The sequence below is a fragment of the Ochotona curzoniae genome, unplaced genomic scaffold (assembly GCF_017591425.1).
Source record: "Ochotona curzoniae isolate NIBS_2020 unplaced genomic scaffold, NIBS_Ocur_1.0 scaffold_4505, whole genome shotgun sequence".
Lineage (NCBI taxonomy): Eukaryota > Metazoa > Chordata > Mammalia > Lagomorpha > Ochotonidae > Ochotona > Ochotona curzoniae.
In genome coordinates, this window is record NW_024467118.1 from 18468238 (window position 1) to 18492421 (window position 24184).

Here is a 24184-nt window from a genome sequence, read left to right on the forward strand (position 1 = left end):
AATTAACAAATCCAAATATCTCAATATGTTTCTTGGCATTGACTTGAAATATGGAAGGAGCGTGAGATGTGAGCAAAGTAAGATGCACCCTAAAAGTTTGCTGATATGATTAAAGTTTGTTTGAGGCTTAGACCAGATGTATAGCAACAAATGCATCAAGGAATCCTAGCTGGGTTTGTTCAATGTCACTGACACTAGCTGAGAATGTTCGCAGATTGATCAAGTGCCAGGAAACATCTCACCGTATAAGATAGCTGCTCTTTAAAAAGAAAATGCAACCCTCCCAATAATACTGCCATGTTCTGCTCTGTGACTGTTTCGGTGCTTTATGACTGACAAAGAGAGTCATTAGAAGTCTGTTTGATGGACATAACTAAGTGAGTTGGAAAAAATAAAAAAGCTTTTCCAGCTCGTTCAGAAATAATTGATGTGACTGAGACAGCTGTATGTGAGTTCCAGATAAGAAGACGATTTATGGAGAAACTACTGAAGCTAAAAAGGAAGGTGCAGAGTTAAAGTTCTGAATAAAGTTGTCTCCAAGACACAGAAGATCATTCAGTAAGGAACAGGATTTAACCTCAGATTCTTTCTGCAGCAAGCCATCCTTAGGGTCCTCTTCCCTTGCAAGTAAAATCTCCATAAACATAGTCACAGCGTTATAAAAAATGGACTCCAAGAGAAAAGTATCTGTTCTCTTATTCTATCTGTATTCTCTCTTTTACATGAAAATAATGTATGTGATGTGATATTCTTAAAGTTTAAACCTTCTCTTTCCTTTCTAAAATTGATCAAAGAAGGGCCCAGTGGCATGGCCTAGCAGCTAAAGTCCTCACCTTGAATGCGCTGGGATCCCATATGGACTCCAGTTCTAATCCTGGCAGCTCCACTTCCCATCCAGCTCCCTGCTTGTGGCCTGGGAAGGCAGTCGAGGAGGGCCCAACGCTTTGGGACCCTGCAACCGTGTGGGAGACCTGGAAGAAGTTCCTGGATCCCTGCTTCGGATTGGCCGTTGCACTCATTTGTAGAGTGAATCATTGGACAGAAGATCTTCCTCTGTCTGTCCTCTCTGTATATCTGACTTTCCAATAAATAAATAAATCTTCAAAAAAAAATTGATCAAAGAATACAAGCAAAGAAAACAACCCCTTTTTATTCTGCAATTTGTTTTTTAGAAGTTTTTAAGTATAAGGTATTAGGGCACATACATAATATTTTTGTCATCTGATGGATACTTTTTAATGAACATAGGAAAGGAATCAAACTAAAGGATTTATTCATCCCTATGTGAATATCTAATTGCTTGTTTTTTTGAGTTTCATGCATGAACTTCCTAATGAAGGTTTTTTTTAATGAAAATAAGCAACAGCTATAAATATTATTGGTACTGGGCAATGATTATATTCTAGAATCAGGAATAATTATATAATAATATCAATATTCATGTTAAATTCAAAGTTACCTTCCCGAGATATAAATATTATAAACAGTGCATGTTATTCAGAAAAAGGGAGAGTAGCTGTATACTTATGCAAAGTTAAAAAGAAAATTGATGAATATGTAAAGTAAAATAAACACAAGATAGTGATTTTTGTAGTATAATTTGATTTAAGCCTTTTATATATGTAAAAGAATAGACTTTTAGAAAATTATTTCAGTGTTATAGTGAATTTCAAAGGTGTAGACTTAGTTTCCCTTGAATCTTTTGGGGGATAGAGAAATGGGATCTGGTTGCTAGCCTGCACGTGAATTAATTGAGAGCACGTGGGTTTCCCCTGCCACCCCTAAGCCTGTAAGCCTGCCCACATTTTGGTTAGCTGTTAAATTCTCTAAGGTATCGATTTTGCAGGAGGAAGTTTTCCAACAAGGCATACGTAGTCAAATGGTCATCTAATTGACCTCTTACATTAACGCTATAGAACACAAGCATTCCTTGAGTTACCACGATGCCATCTGACTCCTCTCCTGGTTGTCTCCATAATGAGGTCAGCTGTAACCTAGTTAGGGCATCTATTTAAATTTTCCAAAAACAAAACTTTCAAATGCAAATATTTTACTTAATATATTGCATTGTACACTGCACAGCACTCAGTACACCTTACGTACTAGGTCTGTGCTCTTAAGGCTCTGAAGCTGATTTTATATGTGAATGATGGCGGCAATCACATACCTTTCCCGCTTTGGATCATTAGCATTTATTTTTATCTTTTTTTTTTTAACTTTTATTGTAAAGTCAGATATACAGGGAGGTGGAGAGACAGAGGAAGATCATCAGCCTGATGATTCACTCCCCAAGTGACCACAACAGCTGGAGCTTAGCCAATCTGGAGCCAGAAGCCAGGAGCCTGGAACTTCTTTCAGGTCTCCCACACAGGTGCAGGGTTCCAAGGCTTTGGGCTATCCTCTACTGCTTTCCCAGACCACAAGCAGGAAGCTGGATGGGAAGTGGGCCTACTGGGATTAGAATAGGCGCCCGTATGGGATCCTGGCTTGTTCAAGGGGAGGACTTTAGCTGCTAGCCTTCCACTCTGAGCCAGTCATTAACATTTTTATGGCAGCTGGGTGAGAAGGAAGAAGCTGTTGTCCCAGTATTCTCCAGCAGTAGCAGACCAAGCATGCTGGCAGGGAGAAGGCTTCGGCTTTCACACTTAGCACCATGGTCCATATCCATGTGACCCTTGGATTTCCAGAAACTAAGATGGGTAAGATTATATTTATTAAGCACGGAGAATTCTGGTTTCCAGTCATTCAAAGTTTAAAAGAGAGTCAACACTAACATGTTTCCATCAGCATCAGCTTAGAGTGGAAAAGTGCTGCAGAGGTCACGCTGCACTTGGAGTTGACCTTCAAATAGAATTGTACCAACTCCAACAGTATCTTAGTCATCTCTGCATTAGGATGGCACTACAGATGAAAATCCCAGATGTGTCATAGTGGAATCCTAGCTAAAGTTGATAAGTAGCATTCTCAAATAATTAAATGCAAGAATATTCCTGTTCAGTGAATGATTATATTTAAATACTTTCAGAAAAAAATGAGCATTAGTTATGTATATATTAACTCTACAAACACTTTGTGTTTAGAACAAGAAGAAATTAATACATTAGTAGGGAAGTGATATTTTTACATTTCATATGGATTTTATACATTCTTTTAATAAAATTCATGAATTATTGAGCCAGCTCCATACAGACAGCCTTAGTTATATTGCTGTGGCCTGAGGTTTTGTACCTTTTATAGTATATGTGTTTGAGGAAGCTTAAGGCTCTTTTTTATTAACTGTCTTATTATTTTGCAGAGAAGTTTTTTGGTGATAGACAAACATTATTTCCATTTTATAGATCCTAAGCTTAAGGCAATGGACCAAAGATCAACTAAATTGTCTGAGGTTGCACAGAAATTCTAAGATTTCTTGCAACAGAATCCTGTCCGTTTTCTGCTTTTTTTCACATTAAATATACACATGAATAATACGTACACACAAATTGTTAAATGACTTTGAACTCTTTTCAAAAACTCTTTCTTTAAGATTGTATCTATCTATATAATATGTCATATATACACAATGCAGTTCCATAGACACAGGGATTCCCATTTCCACCCCTTCTAGCCCGTCACAATGTTGTCCATCATAATACAATACTATAGTGCTTCAGCAAAAGTCAGAAGCTCAGCATTCTGCTACCTATGTTATCATGGCACTATAGGTCTAGAACATGATAGAAAGTCTGGCATCCTATTGTCATAATATGTTTAGCTGTTTTTGGGGGGATTTCTCTTTTTATTCAAGAGCAGAGATGCATACTGAAACATATCTTCACTTCCTCGTGTGCTACTCTCCGTTATATGATTAAATATACACACATATATGTTTATATATGTGTATATCTGTATGTGTATATATGTGTATATATACATCTACATACACACACACACATATATATATTTATAGTGTTTTGTATGAAGGCTCCCTTATATCAGAGAGAACATATGATATTTCTTCTTTTGGAACTGGCTTATTTTGCTGAGCATAATGGTCTTTAGTAGAGACCATTTTATTGCAAATGGTAAAATTTCATTTTTTAATCACTAAGTAATATTCCATGGAATAGAAATACTACAGTTTTTTAATCCGTTCCATTTTGAAGGGCATCTGAATTGTTTCCGTGTCTTAACTATTGTAGATTGTGCTGCTATAAATATAGGGTTGAAGTTTATTTTTAATATGTAGATTCTACTTCCTTTGGATATATTCCCTGTAGTGGGATAGCTAGGTCATATGGTTGATCTATTTTCAGGTTCAAACCCTTTTTTTGTATACTACTTCTCTCCTGTGTCCTATTTAATACATCACTGATATTCCTCCACTTTTTCTATTTTTATATATTACAAATCTATGGTTGTGTCCTACAGTACAGATTTTACCATGACGTACCCATGGATGAGTGTTTTACACACAGGATAGCCAGCATTCCTCTGGATGTTTTGAATTTCTTTGATCATATAGGAGTTTTCTTTATTTTTTAAAAGGTGTATTTCTTTGATTTTTTAATTTTTAGTTCAATAATGGTCTTTCTACTCAGCCACTACGTTTTTGTTTTTGTTCATTTTCATCTTACTTCAAGTATCAGAACTCTTATAGGCTCTTAAATCCATATTATTTATCAAAATTTTATTAGCGATCTCAGACCATAAGTACTCCTTTAAGTAATGCCTAATTTGCTAAATTCCAAGATAGGTTTCACAGCCTTTATCATATCCCAATTTTTGGGAAACTGATGCATAAGCTATTTTGTCTGTTTTTGTAATCCTATAAGACCTTGCATTTCATAAATGTGTGACATGATGTTTGGAACATTCGTGAAACCTGATACATGAAAGCTACAAAATAAATGCAGGTGTAGTGAATTGATGTTGAATCCAATCAACCACATGGGCTTGCTTCCTAATGTGTCCTCACTTACTGCCACTTGCACGAAGTCTTATCTCTTGCTGCGTAAATATGTCTCTACAGCTCACTCCTGCTTTGCATAATCATTCAACCTCTTTCAACATGTCTTACTCCTCTTCTTTCATAAGGAATGATAAGACCTTGTCTGCTACCTTATCCTTATAATTAGGACATTCAAACCTGTAAATTAATAGTTATCTTTCTACTGCCTTTTATTTTTAATTCTCACTCACACCCCTGTCACAATGCCTGGAATACTCTCTTGATGGTTCATCCTTCAATAATTAGTCTAGTCTGTAAATATGCATGTCTTCCTCCTTTGAAAGAGCTGAAGGACTAACTATTGCTCATCCACAAGTTCTTTTGCATTCTTATTTTGGGTAGACCAGTGTGCATTTACAAGGCAATGCGATTGTTAACTACATAGAAATATAGATTTCAGGCACCTAAATTCACCAAATGTCCTTATGGCCTTAACTTTGAGGCTCACGGTGGAACTGTAAGTTTATAGATCCATCCTAAATACCAGGTTGAGAAGGCTCCCTGGAATAGTTTGCTTTCTTTGAGCTGCTCACTTATTGACTGTAAGGTTTCTCATTCTTTTCATGCATTCTTCATTATCTGGGAATGTTTTTAAAGCTGGTAGCTAAGTCCCAAACTGAATGCCGATTCATTCAGTTTAGGTTGGGGCCAGGTATTGTCATTTCGTTTTTCTCAGATTCTTCTGGATTCTGAAACTGATCTTAAAAACCATCAAGGAGTCAGCATGATTGCTCAACTAGCTAGTACTCCGACTTCTAGAACCGATACCCCTGTGAGCACTGGATCCTGTCCTGACTGCTCCACTTCCCATCCAGTTCCCTGCTTGTGGCCTGGGAAAGCAGTGGAGAATGGCCAAAAGCCTTGGGACCCTGCACCCACATGGAACACCCAGAAGAAGTTGCTCTCTCTCTCCTTCCCCCCACCCCTCTCTTTTTCTTAAGTAAATAAAATAAACTTTTTGAAAAGCACTGTCAAAATAGAATAGAAAAACATAGACACACATAGAGCAAATCAGTCATTATATATCACAGAATAATGGTGTTTATGCTTTTCTCTATAAGCAGCCTATCATGTTGTTTTGCTATTTCATCATTGCTTTGGGCAGAATAAGCCTTCAAGTACAGACTCTAACCCTTACATACATTTTGTTTGCTTGGTTGTTAGTGCTTTTCTTTTTTCTATTTTTCTTTTTTTTTTTTTAATTTTTGAATCAGAGAGACAGTTAGGGAGCCAAGCTCCCATTCACTGACACACACCCCAAACGCCTGCAACAGCAGGATACTCCAGACCCAGGAGCAGGAATGCACTCTTGGTGTCCTATATGAGTGACAGACACCCAGTTTCTTGATCCATCGATGCTGCTGCTGTGAGTGATGGGCAGAAATCCTGTCGGGGGCCGGAAGTGGGATCAGGCCCATGAAGTGTGACAGGAGAGACAGGCGTGATAATTAATATGCGAGCTTACACTTCTGCTTTATGCTTCTTTTAAAAATGAAGCAGCATTTTTCATAATTTCTTACTTTTCCTGTTTCAATTTGTTAATGAAATTTGTATAGCTTTGTATCAATTTTGAGCTTTCTTATGTTATATTTATTTTAAATGATTTGAAGTTCACTAAAATACTCTTTTAGATATATCTACATATATATGATCCATTACAATGTCTTTTTTCTTAAAAAAAAAGGTTATTTATTTTTATTGGAAAGGCAGATCAGATGTACAGAGAAAAGGAGAGACATGCAGATCCTTCAGCCACTGGTTCACTCTCCCAATGACCATAACGGCTAGAGCTGAGCTGATTCAAAGCCAGGAGCCAGGAGATTCTGCCGGGTTTCCCACACTGGTGCAGGATCCCCAGGCTTTATGTCATTTTCTATTGCTTTTCCAGAGCATAAGCAGGAAGCTAGATGGGAAGTAGAAGAGCCAGGACACACAGTAGCTCCCATATGGGATCCTGGGACTTGCACTACGATGATTTAATCATTGAGCTGTTGCATTGGGCCATATTCCTAATTCTTGAAGAGATAGTATATCTGTGTGACTTTTGGAGTTTTAGTATTATTAAAATGTTATTATTTATTAGTATTTGTACAACATCTTTGTGTAGAACAATGATTTTTTTGGAGACTGTTAATAGTTTTGGTTCTGAGGTGAAGCCAATGACACCCAATAACTACAAGTAATTTGCAGTTACTTAGGAGTAAGAAGTGGAGAACAAATCAAAATATAATATGTGCACACAAGGAAAAAGAAAAATAAATGCCTATTGATGTCTATATTGATTTATATCAAAGGTATAATATTGCAATTATATTACCACAACGAAGTGAGAGCATAATCAGTAAAAACAGAATAGTATTTCTAGTAAGTATATTGCTGGTACAGTCTAACCCATGATATATGTATTGTTTGTGCTACTAATATTTCGTAACTCCTTTGAAATGCTTCATTTCAGTGACCTATTGAAATATTAGAGAGAATATATCTTAAGTGTTTCCCATTTTATACTAAGAAGCAATTACTCTATGAATTTGTGTTTGAATTAGAATGGGAAAAGTTGATTTTGCAAAGATTGTATATACCCTATAGAAGAATATATGGAGAAAGGGTAATTACTGCCTTACATAACAAGAGAAGGGGCTAATTTGTAGGAGCATGAATTTCTCTATACCAAATCAAACTAGCGAATTAGGAAAAAGTGCTATGATAATCTTGGATTTTTCACAATATCCTACCATGTACAGTTAAATATGAACACTTCTAAAATGTGACTAGTCCCAGTTGAGAATTGAAATTGATACCATAAGTGTTCAGGTTGTAAATGAAAAAGAAAAAAGGTTGTTTACCTTTACTATTCACTTATTATTCAACATGACCTTATGCTTCATAGTAGAAAAAAACAGTAGGAGTTATAAATTTTGAAAAAAGACAGACTTACGCCACTTCCAATTTGTGGATGAGTTTAATGTTTGCAATTATTGCCAACAGCCTCACACAGACATTAGAGAACATTTTTAAGTTGTTTTCCCTAATCGCTATTTTTATGTAGTCCTGTCAATACGAAGCATTAGCTCATTCCATTTTGTGGTTTAGATAATATGCAAATTACAGACACAATAAATCCTCAATCCATATGTTGTCAGTAGCTTAGCAAACATTGAACTCCTGCTACACAGTTCTGTGTTAGTTTTACTTCAAGTTCAAGGCAACACATGATTTCATTCTTTGATCTAATTAAAGATATCATGCACATATAGAATTAAATGTTTTATTTTGCATTGACTTCTTAAGGAAACTTTCACCTATTATGTCAAGGTGACCCTTACGATTGAGAGTCAATGGGTAATGTTTTTGTAATGATGACGAAATATATTGCAACTTTCTAGCACTGCATCAAAAGTTTTAGGTCTCAGGTGTACTTTTAATCATTAACTGTAAGTACATTGGATTTTAGGGCACTGTATCATATGAAAAAAGAAAACATTTAAAAATGGAGTTTTCTTAGAATGGAATGTTTCATGTCAAGTCACTGATCATTGTTTTTTTTAAGTATCTACTTGTGAGAAACCTATTTAAAGAGTGCACAACAGAGTAAGTTTTAATATGTGGAATTAATAACAGAGTTAAGTGTGTTTTGATGAATCTGCTATTATCTATTTCAGAAGGGGACTTTTTACTGTTTCTTTAATGTCATTTACTATTTAGTCATTGCCTTAGATAATGAAATAGATTTTGACCTGTGTAACTCTGTAATATTGAATTGGTTGTCAGTAAGCCTTAATGTGTGTAACTTATGTGTTATTTTGAAGTAAGACCATTGCCAATCTTGTACTTTAGTGACATTCAGAATCTCTTCTCTTGCAGCCGTTTCGTAGAGTGACGTTTTCTGTTGTGAGTCAGCCTCAGGACCCACATCAGGGCTCACTGCAGAGTTGCTATGACAGCGGGCTGGAGGAGTCAGAAACACCAAGCAGTAAGAGTTCATCAGGGCCAAGACTGGGTGCCCTTCCACTCCCAGAGGACAACTATGAAAGGACCACGCCGGATGGCAGTGTTGGTGAGGCAGAGCATATGGAAAATGGTAGGGGCAAACACAACATCCACACACATAATCACGCTAGGAAGCCATACTCTGTAGACTCATGAAGGTCAGTCCAAAACCAAAACCAAGAGCTGACACCAAGACTATGTTATTTTAAATAATAACTATTTGCGAAAATGCAGAAATGCCAAATAAAGGAACATAACTGTATAGATGAAAGACACCAAATTTGCATCATCACTTTAAAATGGCTTGTTAGAAATAAATGGATTTTGAAGTAAGTCAGAGTAGTGCCTGCTATGAAAAGCTCTAAATGAGTAAACTATTTCTAACCCTTTCACGAGAAAGGATGTTCTGATCGTTACTCGTGTTCATTTTTGTCATGCAACTATTTCTTCAACTATAAGCATCCAATCTAAGTGAAAAGAGATGGCAGGACACACACCTGGATTGGAAGCTTCGTTTTCAAAAATTTGGAAAGGCATTCTCAAGCCTCTTCTTCTAAGCGAGACCTGAAATAGCGTAAAGCCGGAGAACAGCGTTTTCTTGTTCTCCATAGTATACAGCTCATGCTACTTGAATTCCCTTCTCACTTAAGTGTAAAGCGTCCATATTTTTGTGCAAGAGAGAGGAAGGAAACCCATCATAATATTCTGTAAGTTCGGTTGAGAGAGGATTCTCAGCATACCACAATAGGCCTTGTGTACATTTTCCTTTGATTGTAATGTTAGATTGAAAATTGCAGTGTAAAGCTGTTCACATATTCCCAAAAATGATTGGTGATTTACTTTCTCAATTTCAAGCCATAATTAAATGTTTGAGGAATGTATTTGTATCATATAACAGAATTATAAACTTCTTCCCAACTTCATTATTATTACAAATATCAAAAGAAGATACATATAGGGAGAGAAAGAACAATCATGCACATTTTTATCTCTAATGAAAACTCAAAATGGATTGTGTCTTTCACCATACCAATCCCTAAATGATATGGGACGTTTTAAATTTTACCAAATAAAATGGATATAAAGCACACTATAGAGCAGAGAAAAACACTTTTTCTGGAAATTTGCCATGAGTATTTCTAACATGAGAGAATAATGTTGTAAATATACCCAAGTAAAAGTACTGATAAATTATGCTAAATATTTGCATTGTTTTAGGTAAGAAGATGTGACATCAGCGTCTGATGACCGATGTCCACCCTGATTAATTAGCAGAGTTTAGTTGGCATTTTGCCTCCTGGCTATAAAGGCATGCTTATCTGTGTGTATGGTGGTGTGTGCTTACGTGGATGGGAGTTTGATGTGACTCTAAGGATTTAACTATCTTAGAAAAGTTATGAAATGAGTATAAAGTTTTTGTGTATTGTATATATTTATAGGGAAAATATGTTTAAACCACTTTGAACAAAATAGAATTCACATTGAAGGTACTGTAAGTATACATATATGTGCATATATATGTATACATATCACATACTAGTAAGCCTTAGGATTTATTTCATTAAGATGAATTACTATATCCTTTGATAACAGATCAGTTAATTTTGTTTTGAAAAGTTCTCAAGTTTACTATAAACTACAAAATGCACAATTAATTATTTTTAATATCAGATATAATCATCGAAAAGATTTTGTCCCACTAGCATTGTAATTACATTTTCATATTGATTCTGTTTTGTGAATTTATATGATGGTTCAACACCTTTAAAATAAGAAGGAAATGATGAGTCATGAAATCATAATTATATGTGACAAATTGTTTACTTTTTAGGAACTGTACTAGTTATGAGAAACTTAAGTGAGTTTAATAAAAGAACAGATACAGAGTTTACTGAGAAACCTATCCCCCAAAAGGTGTCTTTTTTTTTCTTTTAATGACCATATTTAGGTTCATTCAGTAGCAATGGCCATCATAATGTAACTAACTTTTTCTAATTATACACGTGACTGACATTTGAATTTCAGTTTTGATAAACATTTGTCACCTGCTGGCCGTGACTGTTGTCAGCCCTCTCCGATAGGTAATAGTACAAGGAAGTGTCACACATGGTGGGTAATCCAAATGCAGCCATTGACATCAGAGTAAAGTTTTATTGAGTTTAGTTTTTCAGACTACTCATTTAAGTGTAAAGTGCTATTATATTGGTTAAATTAAGCTAATTTCATCTTCAATATTAATGGGTCATTCTGCTTTAAATAGAATTGGAATTGAAACCTTTCAAGTATTCATTTGTCACATTTAACTTGAATCCTGGTAATCTGCACTGTTTTGCTTGGTTGGGTTTTAATCAGAATTTGTATTGGATTTTCACTTGGACTTCCCACAAAAATACAATTTTGGATGCTGTCCTAGTTCCTCTTATTATTATCCCCAATATTTTCCTTTACTTTAGTCTATGTGAAACAATCCAGTTAAAACTCTCTGTTTGGGATTAACTTTCATTGAAAAGATTAGAAAGTTTCCAAACCAGTAACATATAACTCTAACATCTTGGCACAAGGCAGGGATATGTCATGATAAAAGTAAGATGTCACAGATGCTATGCAAAAAAGTGACTAAAATAAGAAAATGTAAATAAATAGTGAAATTTGTATACCTTGGTGAAATTACTTTATCTTCTTTTGTGATTTATCACAATAAACACAATTTCATTGAGGCAGCTTAAAGATATAATTCTATTAATGAGCTTGATCCTGTATTCCAACCTACATGGCTGCCAAATAAGGTATGAGGTTTCATTTTCTTATTATCTGGGGAAAAATAATCTGCCATAAAAATAGAGGTAATTTATTAAAAAGCACAGCTGATAATGTAGATAATGTAGAATAAAAGCAACCGATTTGAAATTTTAAAATTTGTCGTAATTATATCCTGTAGATTTCTGGAAAGTAATTATTAAAATTATACTATTTAGAAAATATTTTAAGAAAACTTCATGAATTATACATCATTATACCATAACAAAGAGCACTAATATGTAATTCTTTGTCTTAAATTAATTACCACCATGATTATTTTATGCTAATAGTTTCACAGGTAACATTAGCAGTTTGTTTTTAAATAGTTCATTAAAATAAACTCACTGAAATGACAATATTTTAAAATATGGAGTTCATGGTGGGGAATTGGTAATGTTGCTAAATTTGGTAACAAAAATGCTACAACAATTGAAGTCTATTGCAGCGAATATATAATTCATGTAAAAATCAAACATTATACTTTAAAAACACCATCATGTGAAAGGCAAAGGCTGACTACGTGAAAGCTAGTCGCTCATTGATTATCCAGTAGATTTCAGTCTCCCTCTCCTGGTGTTGAATGCTTTCTATAGAAGCGTACTAATATTCATCTGAGTGCCTGCTTTCATACTGTGGCTTTCCAAACTAGATCCCTAACGATCTATCTTTGCAGAAGTAGTTTGTTTCTGTTATATATGACTTGATTTTCCCCTAGTGCTTAATAAGCTCAGATACAGAAAATACCCCCACTTGGCATCTGTCCCACATTTTCAATCAGCATCCAGTAGGTCAAATGCTTTTCTTTTGGGTCTGCTTTTGATTATGCATAGGCAAATGAATAAATTAACTCTTATCACCTAGATTCAACAATCTGTGATTTTCCCCCTGACATCCAACTTCCTCTATATCTTTTGCTGTATATGATAGAAAGATTATTGTGTCTCATAGACACTTGTAATGTTGGAAAGCATGTGTTAATGTGGGCAGAACAGAAATAATGCTAACTCTACTTTCAGCGTGCATGTTATATGTGCATCCCAAGTACAGGGTGTGCATTTATTACATAAATTAGAGCAGTGGACTGAGTGCCTTGGTGTGATTTTCAGCCAGCTAGGTGGAGAGGTCTGCACCGCAGATCTTACCATGAAATACCATCAAATGTAAGATCTCCTTCTTCCCATAGATTAGTTTTTCCAACAGAAATAGATCTTTAAAAAAATTTAAGGACTCAAGCTTTTAATCCAGTGACTTGGATTGAACACTGTTTATTTTTTTCTCTCCCTGACTATAATTTTTAGACGTCTCATAACCTTTCTTGCCTTTTAAACATTTATTTATATTGATTTCAAAGAATTGTATAGAGACAAGAGACAGAGGGTCAGATCTTCCATCCACAGGCTCATTCCCCAGATGGTAGTAATAGCCAGGGCCAGGCCAACATAAAATCAGGAGCCACCAGCCTCATCTGGATTTCTCAGATGGGTGCATAAGCCCAAGCACTTGAGCTATCTATTGCTGTTTTTCTAGGTGCAATAGCAAGGAGCTGGATCAGAAGTGGAACAACCAGTTCGAATTGGCACCGATTATTGGAGGGATGCTGACATCATAAGCTTTGCCACTTGATCCAAGATGCTGATCCCAGCTTACTCTGTACAATTAAAAATCATGTGATCATGGGTGAAACCAAGTGCGATAGTAACACTTCTTTCATGATGATAATCATGATTATTTCTAGTTTTATTTGCCTTTGACAAACACACTGTTTTAAGCTATGTAGCAATCATAAAATGTTAAGGTTTACCAAGATAGTATTTAAACATAAACAGTGAGAGGGGTCTAGTGCATTAGCTTAGTGGCTAAATCCTCACCTTGAAACTGCTGGGATCCCATAATGGGCACCAGTTCATGTCCTAGCAGCTTCACCTCCCATCTAGCAGTATAGAATGGCCCAAAGCCTTTGAAACCTGCACCCATGTGGAAGAACTGGAAGAAAATCCTGGCTCTGGGTGGACTTTCTCTGTGTCTCTGTAAATCTGACTTTCAATGATAAATTAATAAATCTACATTTGTGTTTTTAAAAGTGAGAGTAATATTCTTTCTTTGAATACCTTCCAGTCAGCCCCATGGGAATATTGCTCTGGCACAGTGATTGGCATAGCAGGATCCAAAGTGAGTGGGAGAAAGTTGGCCATGTAATGTCAAATCAACACAGTCCTCTGCAGTCTTCAACATCAGAGATGGGGAGGTGACATTACTTTTATACAATTCTTTCTTCCTTTTGGGGAGAATTTTAAATTTTATACTCAGCATTCCAGTTGGATGCATTGTACTTCCAGTTTCTATTTTCCTTGGAACTGCCAGAAACTATTCACATTGGCAGGAAAAATAAGCTGGGGAAAAAAATTAACTTAGTATGCTTACCAGACCTCCAGTCCTTAATTTTTTAATCTTAGTATTAGTAATCAATTCTGATGTGGGATGTTCATTATCCTTTTTGTTGTATTTTGGTCTTTAAAAACTGGATCAACCCGTTGTTCTTTCGCATTTGAGACAGGAATAGCTTCCATCAAATCTCCAAGTGACTGTTGGAGATTAGTGTATAATCTTGTGTCTACCAAGTTTTCAATTTATCTGCTTCTGTGCATTTTAGTACAATAAGTGATAATGCACTGTTTTTCAAACCCTTTCTTTAATCTTTTCTGCATATTTATTGCTTTTAGAGTATGTGTGCTTTTATCATTCCTCTGATTTTTCTCCAGATTTATGTACAAAAGAGTGGAGTTTCTGAAATACAACAACGTGTTAAGCATCTTCCGTGCGGACTTGTCTGTGAAAATGTAGTTAGCACTCTTAGCCTCTCCAGTTGGCTTGCTTGTGGAGGAATCATTTCATCTCAATATTCCTCTTCTTGGGTAAAATGCTCTCCATTGTTACTTCTATCACAGGTGTTTTTCTGTAAGTGAAGCATTTTCTCCTTAAGTAAAGCAAAACAGAACGATATTCTTGGTGTCTCTTGTTTCCTGGGACAATTATATGGTGACAAAGATGTGGTTTTTCATTTTGATTCAAAAACATGTATTGAAAATAAACTATTTCCAAGGCTTTCTGAGGAAGTTTAGTTAAGTAAACAAAAAAGAATTCTGCCTTAAAAAATGGAAGCCCTTATGTGGAGGACATCCAACTCTGAATGCAGTAAATTCTCTGTAGTGTTAAAAGAAGAATGCTTGTTATACAAGTTTAGCATGTTATGAAACACAAAGAAGACAAAGGGAAATTGCACACATGGACAACGCTGTCAAAGTTTTATATTTTGTAAACAAAATTTGGGGCTGCAAGAAGGCCTTGCTTGCATTGCATCTACCTAGCATCAATACAGTTTATAAGCAATGGGTGGAATGGCCTAGAAACTTCATGTTAAATGAAATAAATGCAGGCTATGTAAATTTAACTTTTATAGTAAAACATTTTTTTTTTAAGTTAATTGATGGCTCTTTCCTTTTTGGAGCGGGTCATGGTAATAAATATATTTGGTTTAAAATTTCATAACTTAGCATTCACATAATTGGCAGCAGAAGCTACAGCAGTTTTAAACAACACAAAGATGAAATTTACCTCTCTTGTCTCTCCCTGTTTCTAAACATGAGCAGTTACAAAAAAAAAATGGTGCTTTAAATGAGAACCTTCAAATTTAATAAGAGCATGTGAACACTCTTTTGATATCACTCATTTCTATAGAAGATCATTGTATTTCTCAAATAGATGATTAGATTGGATTAGAGTAGAATCTAAATTAAATGTTTTGATATATTCCTTTTGTGGCAGTTGTAAATTATTTTTGAATTTATTATTTCAGCATTGAAGTCAGGGAAGCTAGGTTTGTTGGTATTTGTTTTTGTGGTATGTTCCTTGCCCATTTGAAATAGAAGCAATAGGTTGCTTTGTTTTAAAGCTTATTTCTGACAACTTTTATTTAATTTATGGAAGTCATTTTTTAGATATTAATTTTATTGCACTTTATGTCTTCTTGTTAATATCCTGAAAATATTGAAACTTCATTATAATAATGAGGAAATTCTTGAAATGCTTGCTTTCAAACAGGCTTATAACAGTTAAAATGGGATAATCTCAAGGAAAATGAACATGTTAAGCTGTGTTTGAGGATGAAATGTGTCAAGACATAATATAACATATTGCTCCCAAATGTTCCCCATTGCATCATGAGGTTATCAGCAGACCCGGAAATGCTTTTAGAATGGTGTGTATTGATGTGAGGTCACATTCCTGAGGGCCAAGGACAGTTTTGTGCTGAATCAGACACATTGTTTTTATTGCATGTGAGGCCGCATTTAATTAACCCAGCATTCCTAGTGAAAGGTCATGGAAGCTATAGCTGAAATTTTATAGTGTGAACCTGGAATGTGGAGAATCATGGGATTCCTTCAAGTTAAACTGAGTGGTTGTTCAGCCTTTAGTGTATGCAAATATTCATGGTGGCTGAAACATACTATAGGTTTTCTAAGCATTTTTACATGATATTGGGGAATGGCTCTGAGGGATTTTGATGTTTTAAAGTAAAACAAAAAAAATGTGGGAGGCACTTTCTGGAGAGATAATTGCTACAAAGAGTACAGGTGGGCAGTGGTTGCAAATATAATATGAAAAGTTATAAAAAAAAAAAAACCAAGAATTTCAACACATTAGGTTAGGACCTCATGCTACTATTTGCTTACTTGGGAAAGCTGGAAAGAACAGCATATTTCAGTAATAATGACTCTGATTTGTACACAGTAGATTTAAAGTATCTTTGCAAAGCAAGTGGTATTTAGCAGACTGTTGCAGATGAAGATCTGTATTGCAGGTGTGGATATAAGCAGAAGTAATATGTTTTTAGGCATCATTAAGAATCTTGTAGTAATGAAATTTGGGAACTAGATGAGACAATCAGTTAAGCATATGACATCATGTAGGAGATGATGCTTAAGAAAATCTTAAAAAGTATAAAGCAAAAGAACTGGTAAGTTTCAAAGAAAGTTACTGATACATTTACAAATAAATAAAATGTGGCAAACTAGAGAGGGAATCAGCAAAGATGCTCGGGAGGTCTTGCACACCTGGATCAATAGATGGAGCTTGGAGAGCCGGTGGGAGGTCCTTGTGTCTCCACATCCCCCTTACTGCTATTACTGTATGAACGAAGGACCAGTGCCTTGTTTGTCCATTCATGATGCATCTGGAGTAATCGCGATTTATAAGCATGGAATAAAGGCCTGATGTTGCTGACATACATTGAATAGAAAAACCATTAAAATGAACAACTTGGCCAAAGGAAATAAGCATAAAAGTAATCTTCGGATTTGTTAAGTCACCATATCCATTAGAGGCAGGATTGCGATTGCATCCTCTGATATCAATCTTAATTAATTTCTGACCATCCTTTATCTCACATTTTTCAATATTTTGATAAGAATGTTCAGAGAAACCAATAGGGTCTGGAATTTCTGGGTCATCCCTTGCTGCCTTTCCTTGCATACTATAATAGCTATCATTTTAAATTAGTTTTGCCCTGCTGTATGACTTTTTTTTTTAAGATTTATTTTTTATTTTTTTTATTGGAAAGGTGGATATACAGAGAGGAGAGACAGAGAGGAAGATCTTCCATCCGATGATTCACTCCCTAAGTGAGCACAACAGACGATATTATGCCAATCCGAAGCCAGGAGCCTCTTCCGGGTCTCCCACACAGGTGCAGGGTCCCAAAGCTTTGAGCCGTCCTCCACTGCTTTCCCAGGCCACAGGCAGGGAGCTGGATGGGAAGCGGGGCTGCTGGGATAGAACCGGCGCCCATATGGGATCCCGGGTGTGCAAGGCGAGGACCTTAACCACTGCGCCACAGCTCCGGGCCACAGATCTAACACTTTTACAAGCTAAAATTACAAATTCAAAATATATTCTGGAAGGATGGAATGATTCTAATCTCATTTGTATGTGCAGAATTTCACAGAAGTGCAGTGTCAGTAATGTTTTCCACAGATAGCACACCATGCAAGGGCAGAAACACAGTATTCAGAAAGAGTGATTAGTCATAATTATCTGGGCTGATTTATTTTCATTGTGCCTGGAGATCATTTCTTCTAGCCCCAGATCATCTAACTGATTGTTTCATAGTAACTTTAAGAAGGAAACTCCTATTTTTTCACCTATGCATTTATTGTTACATGAAAAGTATAGTGATGTGTTGGAAATTTTCTAGATGCATTATATGTAAAGTTATAATTGCCTCAAAATTATACAAAACCATGGATCGTGACCAGGTCTCAACAATATTACCATATCCTGATGTCAAAGTTGGATATGGTTTAATTACAGATAGAGATTGCCTTTTCTTCAAGACAGTACCTCCCCTCCCCCCCACCTTTTCTAAATATACAAGGAAATACAAGAAAAATAGATGCACTATGGCTGGGCCAAGGTGAAGGCAGAGCCTGGAGATCTAAGCACTTGGATGCTCATGCACTGCCTGCAAGAATCATTAGCAGGAAAGTGGTCATTAGTTCAAAGTAGGCTAGTCATGAGTTGACTCAGTCATACTGTGGAATGCAGGTGTCTCAAGCGGTGGCTTAACCAATCCTGCTGCCACTTGGGACATCTTTAGTGTGTTTCTCAATGTTTTGTTTGGTAAGGATTTAGTTACAAAATTAATTACTCTAGCCAGACCCAAGGGGACCCGATGAAGACTGCAAGAACAAATCCATCCTCGACTGAGGTCATTTGAGAAACTAACAGCTTTGGCTCCCTAAAATCTCTTCCTCTTTCACTGCTGGTACTAGTAGCAATGCAGTAACTAAGATTTTGTTCTGTTTCTTTATGTTTTCTCTTTATGGCCATCTCCTAAGGATTTTGCATATTCTTTTTAAAAATATATAAATGATTTTCTGTATGTTATTCTTAGGTGTGCTTGCATAACCAGATTTCATTTTGGTCCTCCTTCTGGTGCATTCAGTAAGGTGTCTTTGCGTTATCTGAACATTCACCAATTATCCGTCAGTTTGTTGTCTACCTTGCAGGTACCTGCTTTTTTTTTTTTTTTTTTTTTTTTTTGGGTGAGTGAACCCTGACACTCAACACTGTGTAAATGAGAAACATTTTCTAGATGGATATATAATTTTTAATCATTATTTAATCATCATTCTCAGGTGATACTCACCTCAGACAACTCAATCTCCAATTACATATTTTGAGGAAACAGAGCCTTAGGACCCATTCAAAATTCTTTCCTTTCTTTTTGGTAGAAACAACATTGAACATGTACCACCACTGAGCCAAAGACTGGAAGCAACATGTTCACAAAGGACCACATTTTATCAGTTTTTTCCTTTAAACATGCTGCCCTGCATTCAGCACGATCAATTGTACTCAGCTTTCATTTAGTTGTTTTTTTTTTTTTTTTTTTTGAGAGGCTCTTCTAGTTTCCTGGACAGCATTGCTTCATCTCTTTCTCCCAGAATGATGAAGATCTAAAATCGAATTCTTGCCTATTCCTGCCCCAGGCAGTTTTTATTCTCTTTTGTGAAATCACAACTACATTCTCTTCTTTTGTAGCCCATGTGTATTATCTATGTCTCCAGGATCAAGTAGCTATTAAATTAGTTCTATCAATCGTCCATGGATTTAAAGATGCCCATTTTTTTTTAAATAACCACGTTATCTCAGAGCACAAAGTATAGGACTTCTTATTTGATTATTTAGCATCTCGCGTTATTTTTGTTTGTTTGCTTTTAAGTTTTTGAAAACAGCAGAGAAAAAATGCGTTACTCCTCTTTACCCCAATGGAAAGCTCTGAGTTCCTCTGACAGTAATTGCGCTTCTAGGGGAGGATGAGAGGTCTGGGCCACAGGTTGACTGCAAGGTTTCTTATTTTTTCTTTATTTTCTCCATTCTCACACCTAGTTTCTGCTTTGGGCTGGTCCAACAGTGCAATTGGTTATCATTTTGGAAATGATCAGTGGAAGGGGGATCGGCCTTTCTCATCCTTTCAAAGAAGCTAAACATCCTTCCTAAATCTGAATGATAGTTTTTGTGAAACTAGATTTTTCCACCATTGCCAAATCCTACAGTGCCAGTTACACTTAAACGGCAGAGTGTTGAACTTGTGACTGTTGCTGAAGAACTATACTGCTGTGATAATATAGGGGAGAAGAGTTAAAGGGTGGAGAATGGGAAAGGAGAAAGGGAGGTAGAAGGGGTACCCCTATCCCTCAAAACGGCATCATAGAAAATAATAATAACAATAAAATTACAAAAAGAAATATATATCATGCAGAATTCCGATAATGGGTCCTAGATATCTTCGGCTCTAGTTTAAGCTCTATCACATTTTATGGGTTATCTCCCTTACATAAAAAAGAAGGATATAATTAAAATTTTTTTATCAAACTCTAAGTGTTACTATGCAGTTATATATAAGGATATATACTATGCAGGGTATATACATGTGCATATTTTATGGATTTGGCATTAATAAAATTTTACCTAATTATTCCTTTACTACATTCTGTTATTCATAGATACATTAATTACACAAGTCTTTTTGGTTCTACAGCTGCCTCTTGTTTTTTCCCACATTAAGTTACATTTAAATTCTTCCCAGTATTAGATTTGTAATTGTTTTCATACCTGATGAAAAGGCTATTGGCCTCATTAATGTTCCATAATGAAGTTGAATTTTTTGGACCCTTTAGAAATCCCTTTTTAGTTTGTAATTCTAACGTGCATGTTTTTCTAGTTCTTATGAGTGACCTCTAATATTTGTAACAAATATAATTTTGTGAAAAAAAGATAAAACCTATCAGTATTGCCACATTTATTTTCTGGAAGCTAAATGGTTCCTGTCATTAGGAATACTGCATATGTTTTCCTGAATTTGTTATTAACTTGTGACAAAGTACAGGATCCAGGAACTCACAGAGATACTCATCAGATAATTACTGAAGATCATAATAAAAATTATACCCAGTTTCAGAGCAGTTCCTAAAAACGTCGGATTACAGACAAGACTGAAATATTCAGAGCAATCAGCAAAGCCTTGTAAAGTTTCTCACCAATAACACTGTGGATAGAATCTACCAATTAGGCAGCCATTCATAACACATATTCATTATCTCCATTTAAACTGTTAATTTAGCCAAATACATTCATAAATGTAGAAATCAACTCTCATGGTGAATTTGAGTTAATTTTCAGAGCATGGTGCAAAACACCCAATTACAACACAATTCAAGTAAAAAGGGATAGAGTGATCTAAAAGCAGAAAGTCATTACTAAGTGTCTAATGTCAGAGACAAAGGAATTAGAAATGCGTTCACTCCTTCTCACATGCGCACTCACAGAAAAACACCACACATGAACAACACAAAATTAATCATCCACTGATCCATTATTTTTACCGGAATTATAAAATACTATATTTTTAAATATCTAAAAACAACATAAAAGCATAGGAAAAGTTAACATTCTTTCAGTAGATTCTGATTTACACGGATGTTTAAAAAAGTTATTTGCTTTCTAAAAATAACTCCAAGGAAACTAATACTACCTATATTATACAAACAGTGATGTTGAGAAGCTATCTAAAGTTATGGGTAATATAATGTGTTCAAAACACATTAGCTGTTTTTACTTAGTATTTTATTGCTGCTTGTTCCAATAGGTTTACATGTATACATATATTGCTACAATCAAAGATAATTAAAAAAAACTCATATAGCCATGATATTTATTTCTATTTTCAAAACATACTTGAGGGCTGGGCATTTGTCCTACTGGTGAAAATGTGGATTTGGATTTCAACATCCTATACCAGAATGCCCGAGATGGATCTCTGAACAATACTTCCAGTATCAGGTTTCTGCTGTGTGCACCCTTCCAAAGCAGCAATGGTGAGTCAAATAATTGTGTTCCTAATACTCATGTAGCAGATCTGGTCTCAGTTCTGATCTCCTGGCTTTAGTATGGCCCAACTTGGGCCTTTGTGGTCATTTAGAAAGTTTATCAGGAGTTGGGAGCATGCTCTCTCTGCCTCCAAAATGAAACAAATTATTTGAATAGGAAAAGTAGCTTTTATTTTTTATTTAATGAAAGTAATAATTTGTTATGTACTTTTGGGAATAGCAATTATTATATTCTTATTGTTTGATTATGTAAAGCAATCAATAATACATGACTTACTGCTTTTCAGGGGAATTCCTTTTCAATGTATGTTTTAGTAAACATAACACACTTTAGTTTTTTCATATTGAACTATATTTCATTGTAAGGAACTGGTCAAAATTATAGTACTGATGTGAATTTTGATATTTGATATCATAAGTGAAAAAAGAAGATGCTATTGTCAAAATCAGGAAGGAATTCATGAATGCTTTTGTTTTCATTTGTTTCAGAATGACAGAAAAGTACACAGCATCATAAGAACTCCTTAAAAAAGTGTAACGTATTTTAAATAGGGTAAAGGAATCCATCCATACCTGGTGCTTATTCACTGGTTAAACTTCATAGTTCTGGTTATTGATAGATCATTCTAGATAGACACACTTATTCAATGAGCCTTGCCTCAGTAGGTGTTTGTGTAAGGAAAATACTGCAGTGGAAGTCTGGTTCTGCTGGTTCTGGAGGTGGTCCCTTATCTCTCACAGGTTGTGGAAACAAAACAATTAACTTTTCACATAGAAACCACTCAGTAAAACAATCAGTCAACGCATGTTTAAACAGTATATTGAATGCTTTTAACATGGTCTCAGATGTGCCCACATTTCAAAAATATGTAACCTTTAGATGTTTTCTTTCAAATTTTCTGCTCTGTAGAATAAGTGCAGGGAAAATACTTACACATCCCTAATCACAAACTTGAAAACTTCTAAACTTACTAGTTGCAATAATACCATGTTGGGGCCTAGAGTTGTGGAGTGACATTAGCATTCTTGCATCTGATGTCAAAGTTCCTATTAAAGCCTTAGCTATCCTCTTCCAATCTAGTGTCCAGTTAATGTGCTTGGTAGAACACTGGATGATCACCGCAGCACTTGGACCTTTACCCACATGGGATACTTAGATTAAATCCTTCACTCCTGTATTTGGCCTGGGCCAATCCTGACCATTGTAGTGATTTCTGGAGTAAGCCGTTGGAGCCCAATTGATCCAAATCATTGAGTTTGCTCAAAGATGTCCAAGAAGAAAAACCCTGCTGAGATAAAAATAATAATTTTAAAAACAGAAAATAATTTTGAAATTAGCAACAGGAAAATGCTAATAGATATTATCGATACAGAATAATTTCTCAATTTTCTTAGACTCAAACATTATTAAATCGCTTAGTAGTCAGAGAAGATATTCCTTACAAAAATGGACTGGTGACTAAATTGGAGTTAACCTTCCAGATAATACTTTTTTTTTTAAATCCAGACTAGGACTATTGGGCTTTTTCATTTTAACATATGCAATTACATCCTGTATTTAGGAACACATATGCAGAATGGATGTTGCATATTTCAGTGTGTGCATATTTCAGATTCAGTTCTACCTGTGTCCACTGGAACACCAGAATATTTAGGTTGCTCATAACTGACATAGCTATCAGGCTCGTCTCAACCCACATCTACCCCTACTGCCCTTTGGCATTCATATGTATCTTACCATCAGCGTGCTGCACTCATTTCCTGCCACAGAGAAGGCAGGCTATATCTGAAGTGGTTAGGGCAGGTGCCTTGGCTTGGTGGAGCGAAAGAGAACAGAAACTGTAATATAGTTACATGGACACGTCTGCCTCTGAGCTCTTTTCATTTTAGCAGCTGGAGAAACATTGCTATGCATTATTGCCCAACACACATTCTTTCTAAATGAAACTAACTACCACTGATTCCCAAGAGTTAAAGGATCCATTTTAAGATTTTTGGCACTTCATTTAGCTAGTCTCTTTATTGATTAGACTTTCCAAAATACCTTCTTGTACCTGCTGTGCATTCCTAAAAAAATTTAAGGATAAATATTATGGCTTGTGTCCCAACATAAAAAGTGTTGGCCCACATGGTTATCATATATTTTGGATACATACTCTGAAGTTTACCAGTAACCTTTAGGAGGAATAAAGACAGATACACACACATTCACAACACATACATGTTTTTCTCAACCTTGTGGCCCAAAGTAACCCTTGTGGGTTAGAGTAAATGTTGGAAATAATTTTAGTATTAAATTATGCTTTCAAAAATATTTTATTGGCCTGGCAGCATTGCCTAGCGGCTAAAGTCCTTGCCTTGAACGTGCCGGGATCCCATATGGGCGCCGGTTCTAATCCCAGCAGCTCCACTTCCCATCCAGCTCCCTGATTGTGGCCTGGGAAGACAGTCGAGGACG

The 24184-nt window shown here is 35.7% G+C and overlaps 1 protein-coding gene across 1 annotated transcript in view; it reads left to right on the forward strand.

Annotated features, from left to right (window-relative positions):
• Positions 1-24184, forward strand: part of PCDH7 (protocadherin 7) — a gene marked incomplete at its 5' end in the record, with an annotated part of 381927 nt that overhangs the window by 181058 nt on the left and 176685 nt on the right. The window contains one exon of the mRNA XM_040966327.1: positions 8855-9071. Within this exon, the coding sequence (XP_040822261.1) occupies positions 8855-9071 (217 nt within the window). The remainder of the gene's footprint in view (positions 1-8854; positions 9072-24184) is intronic.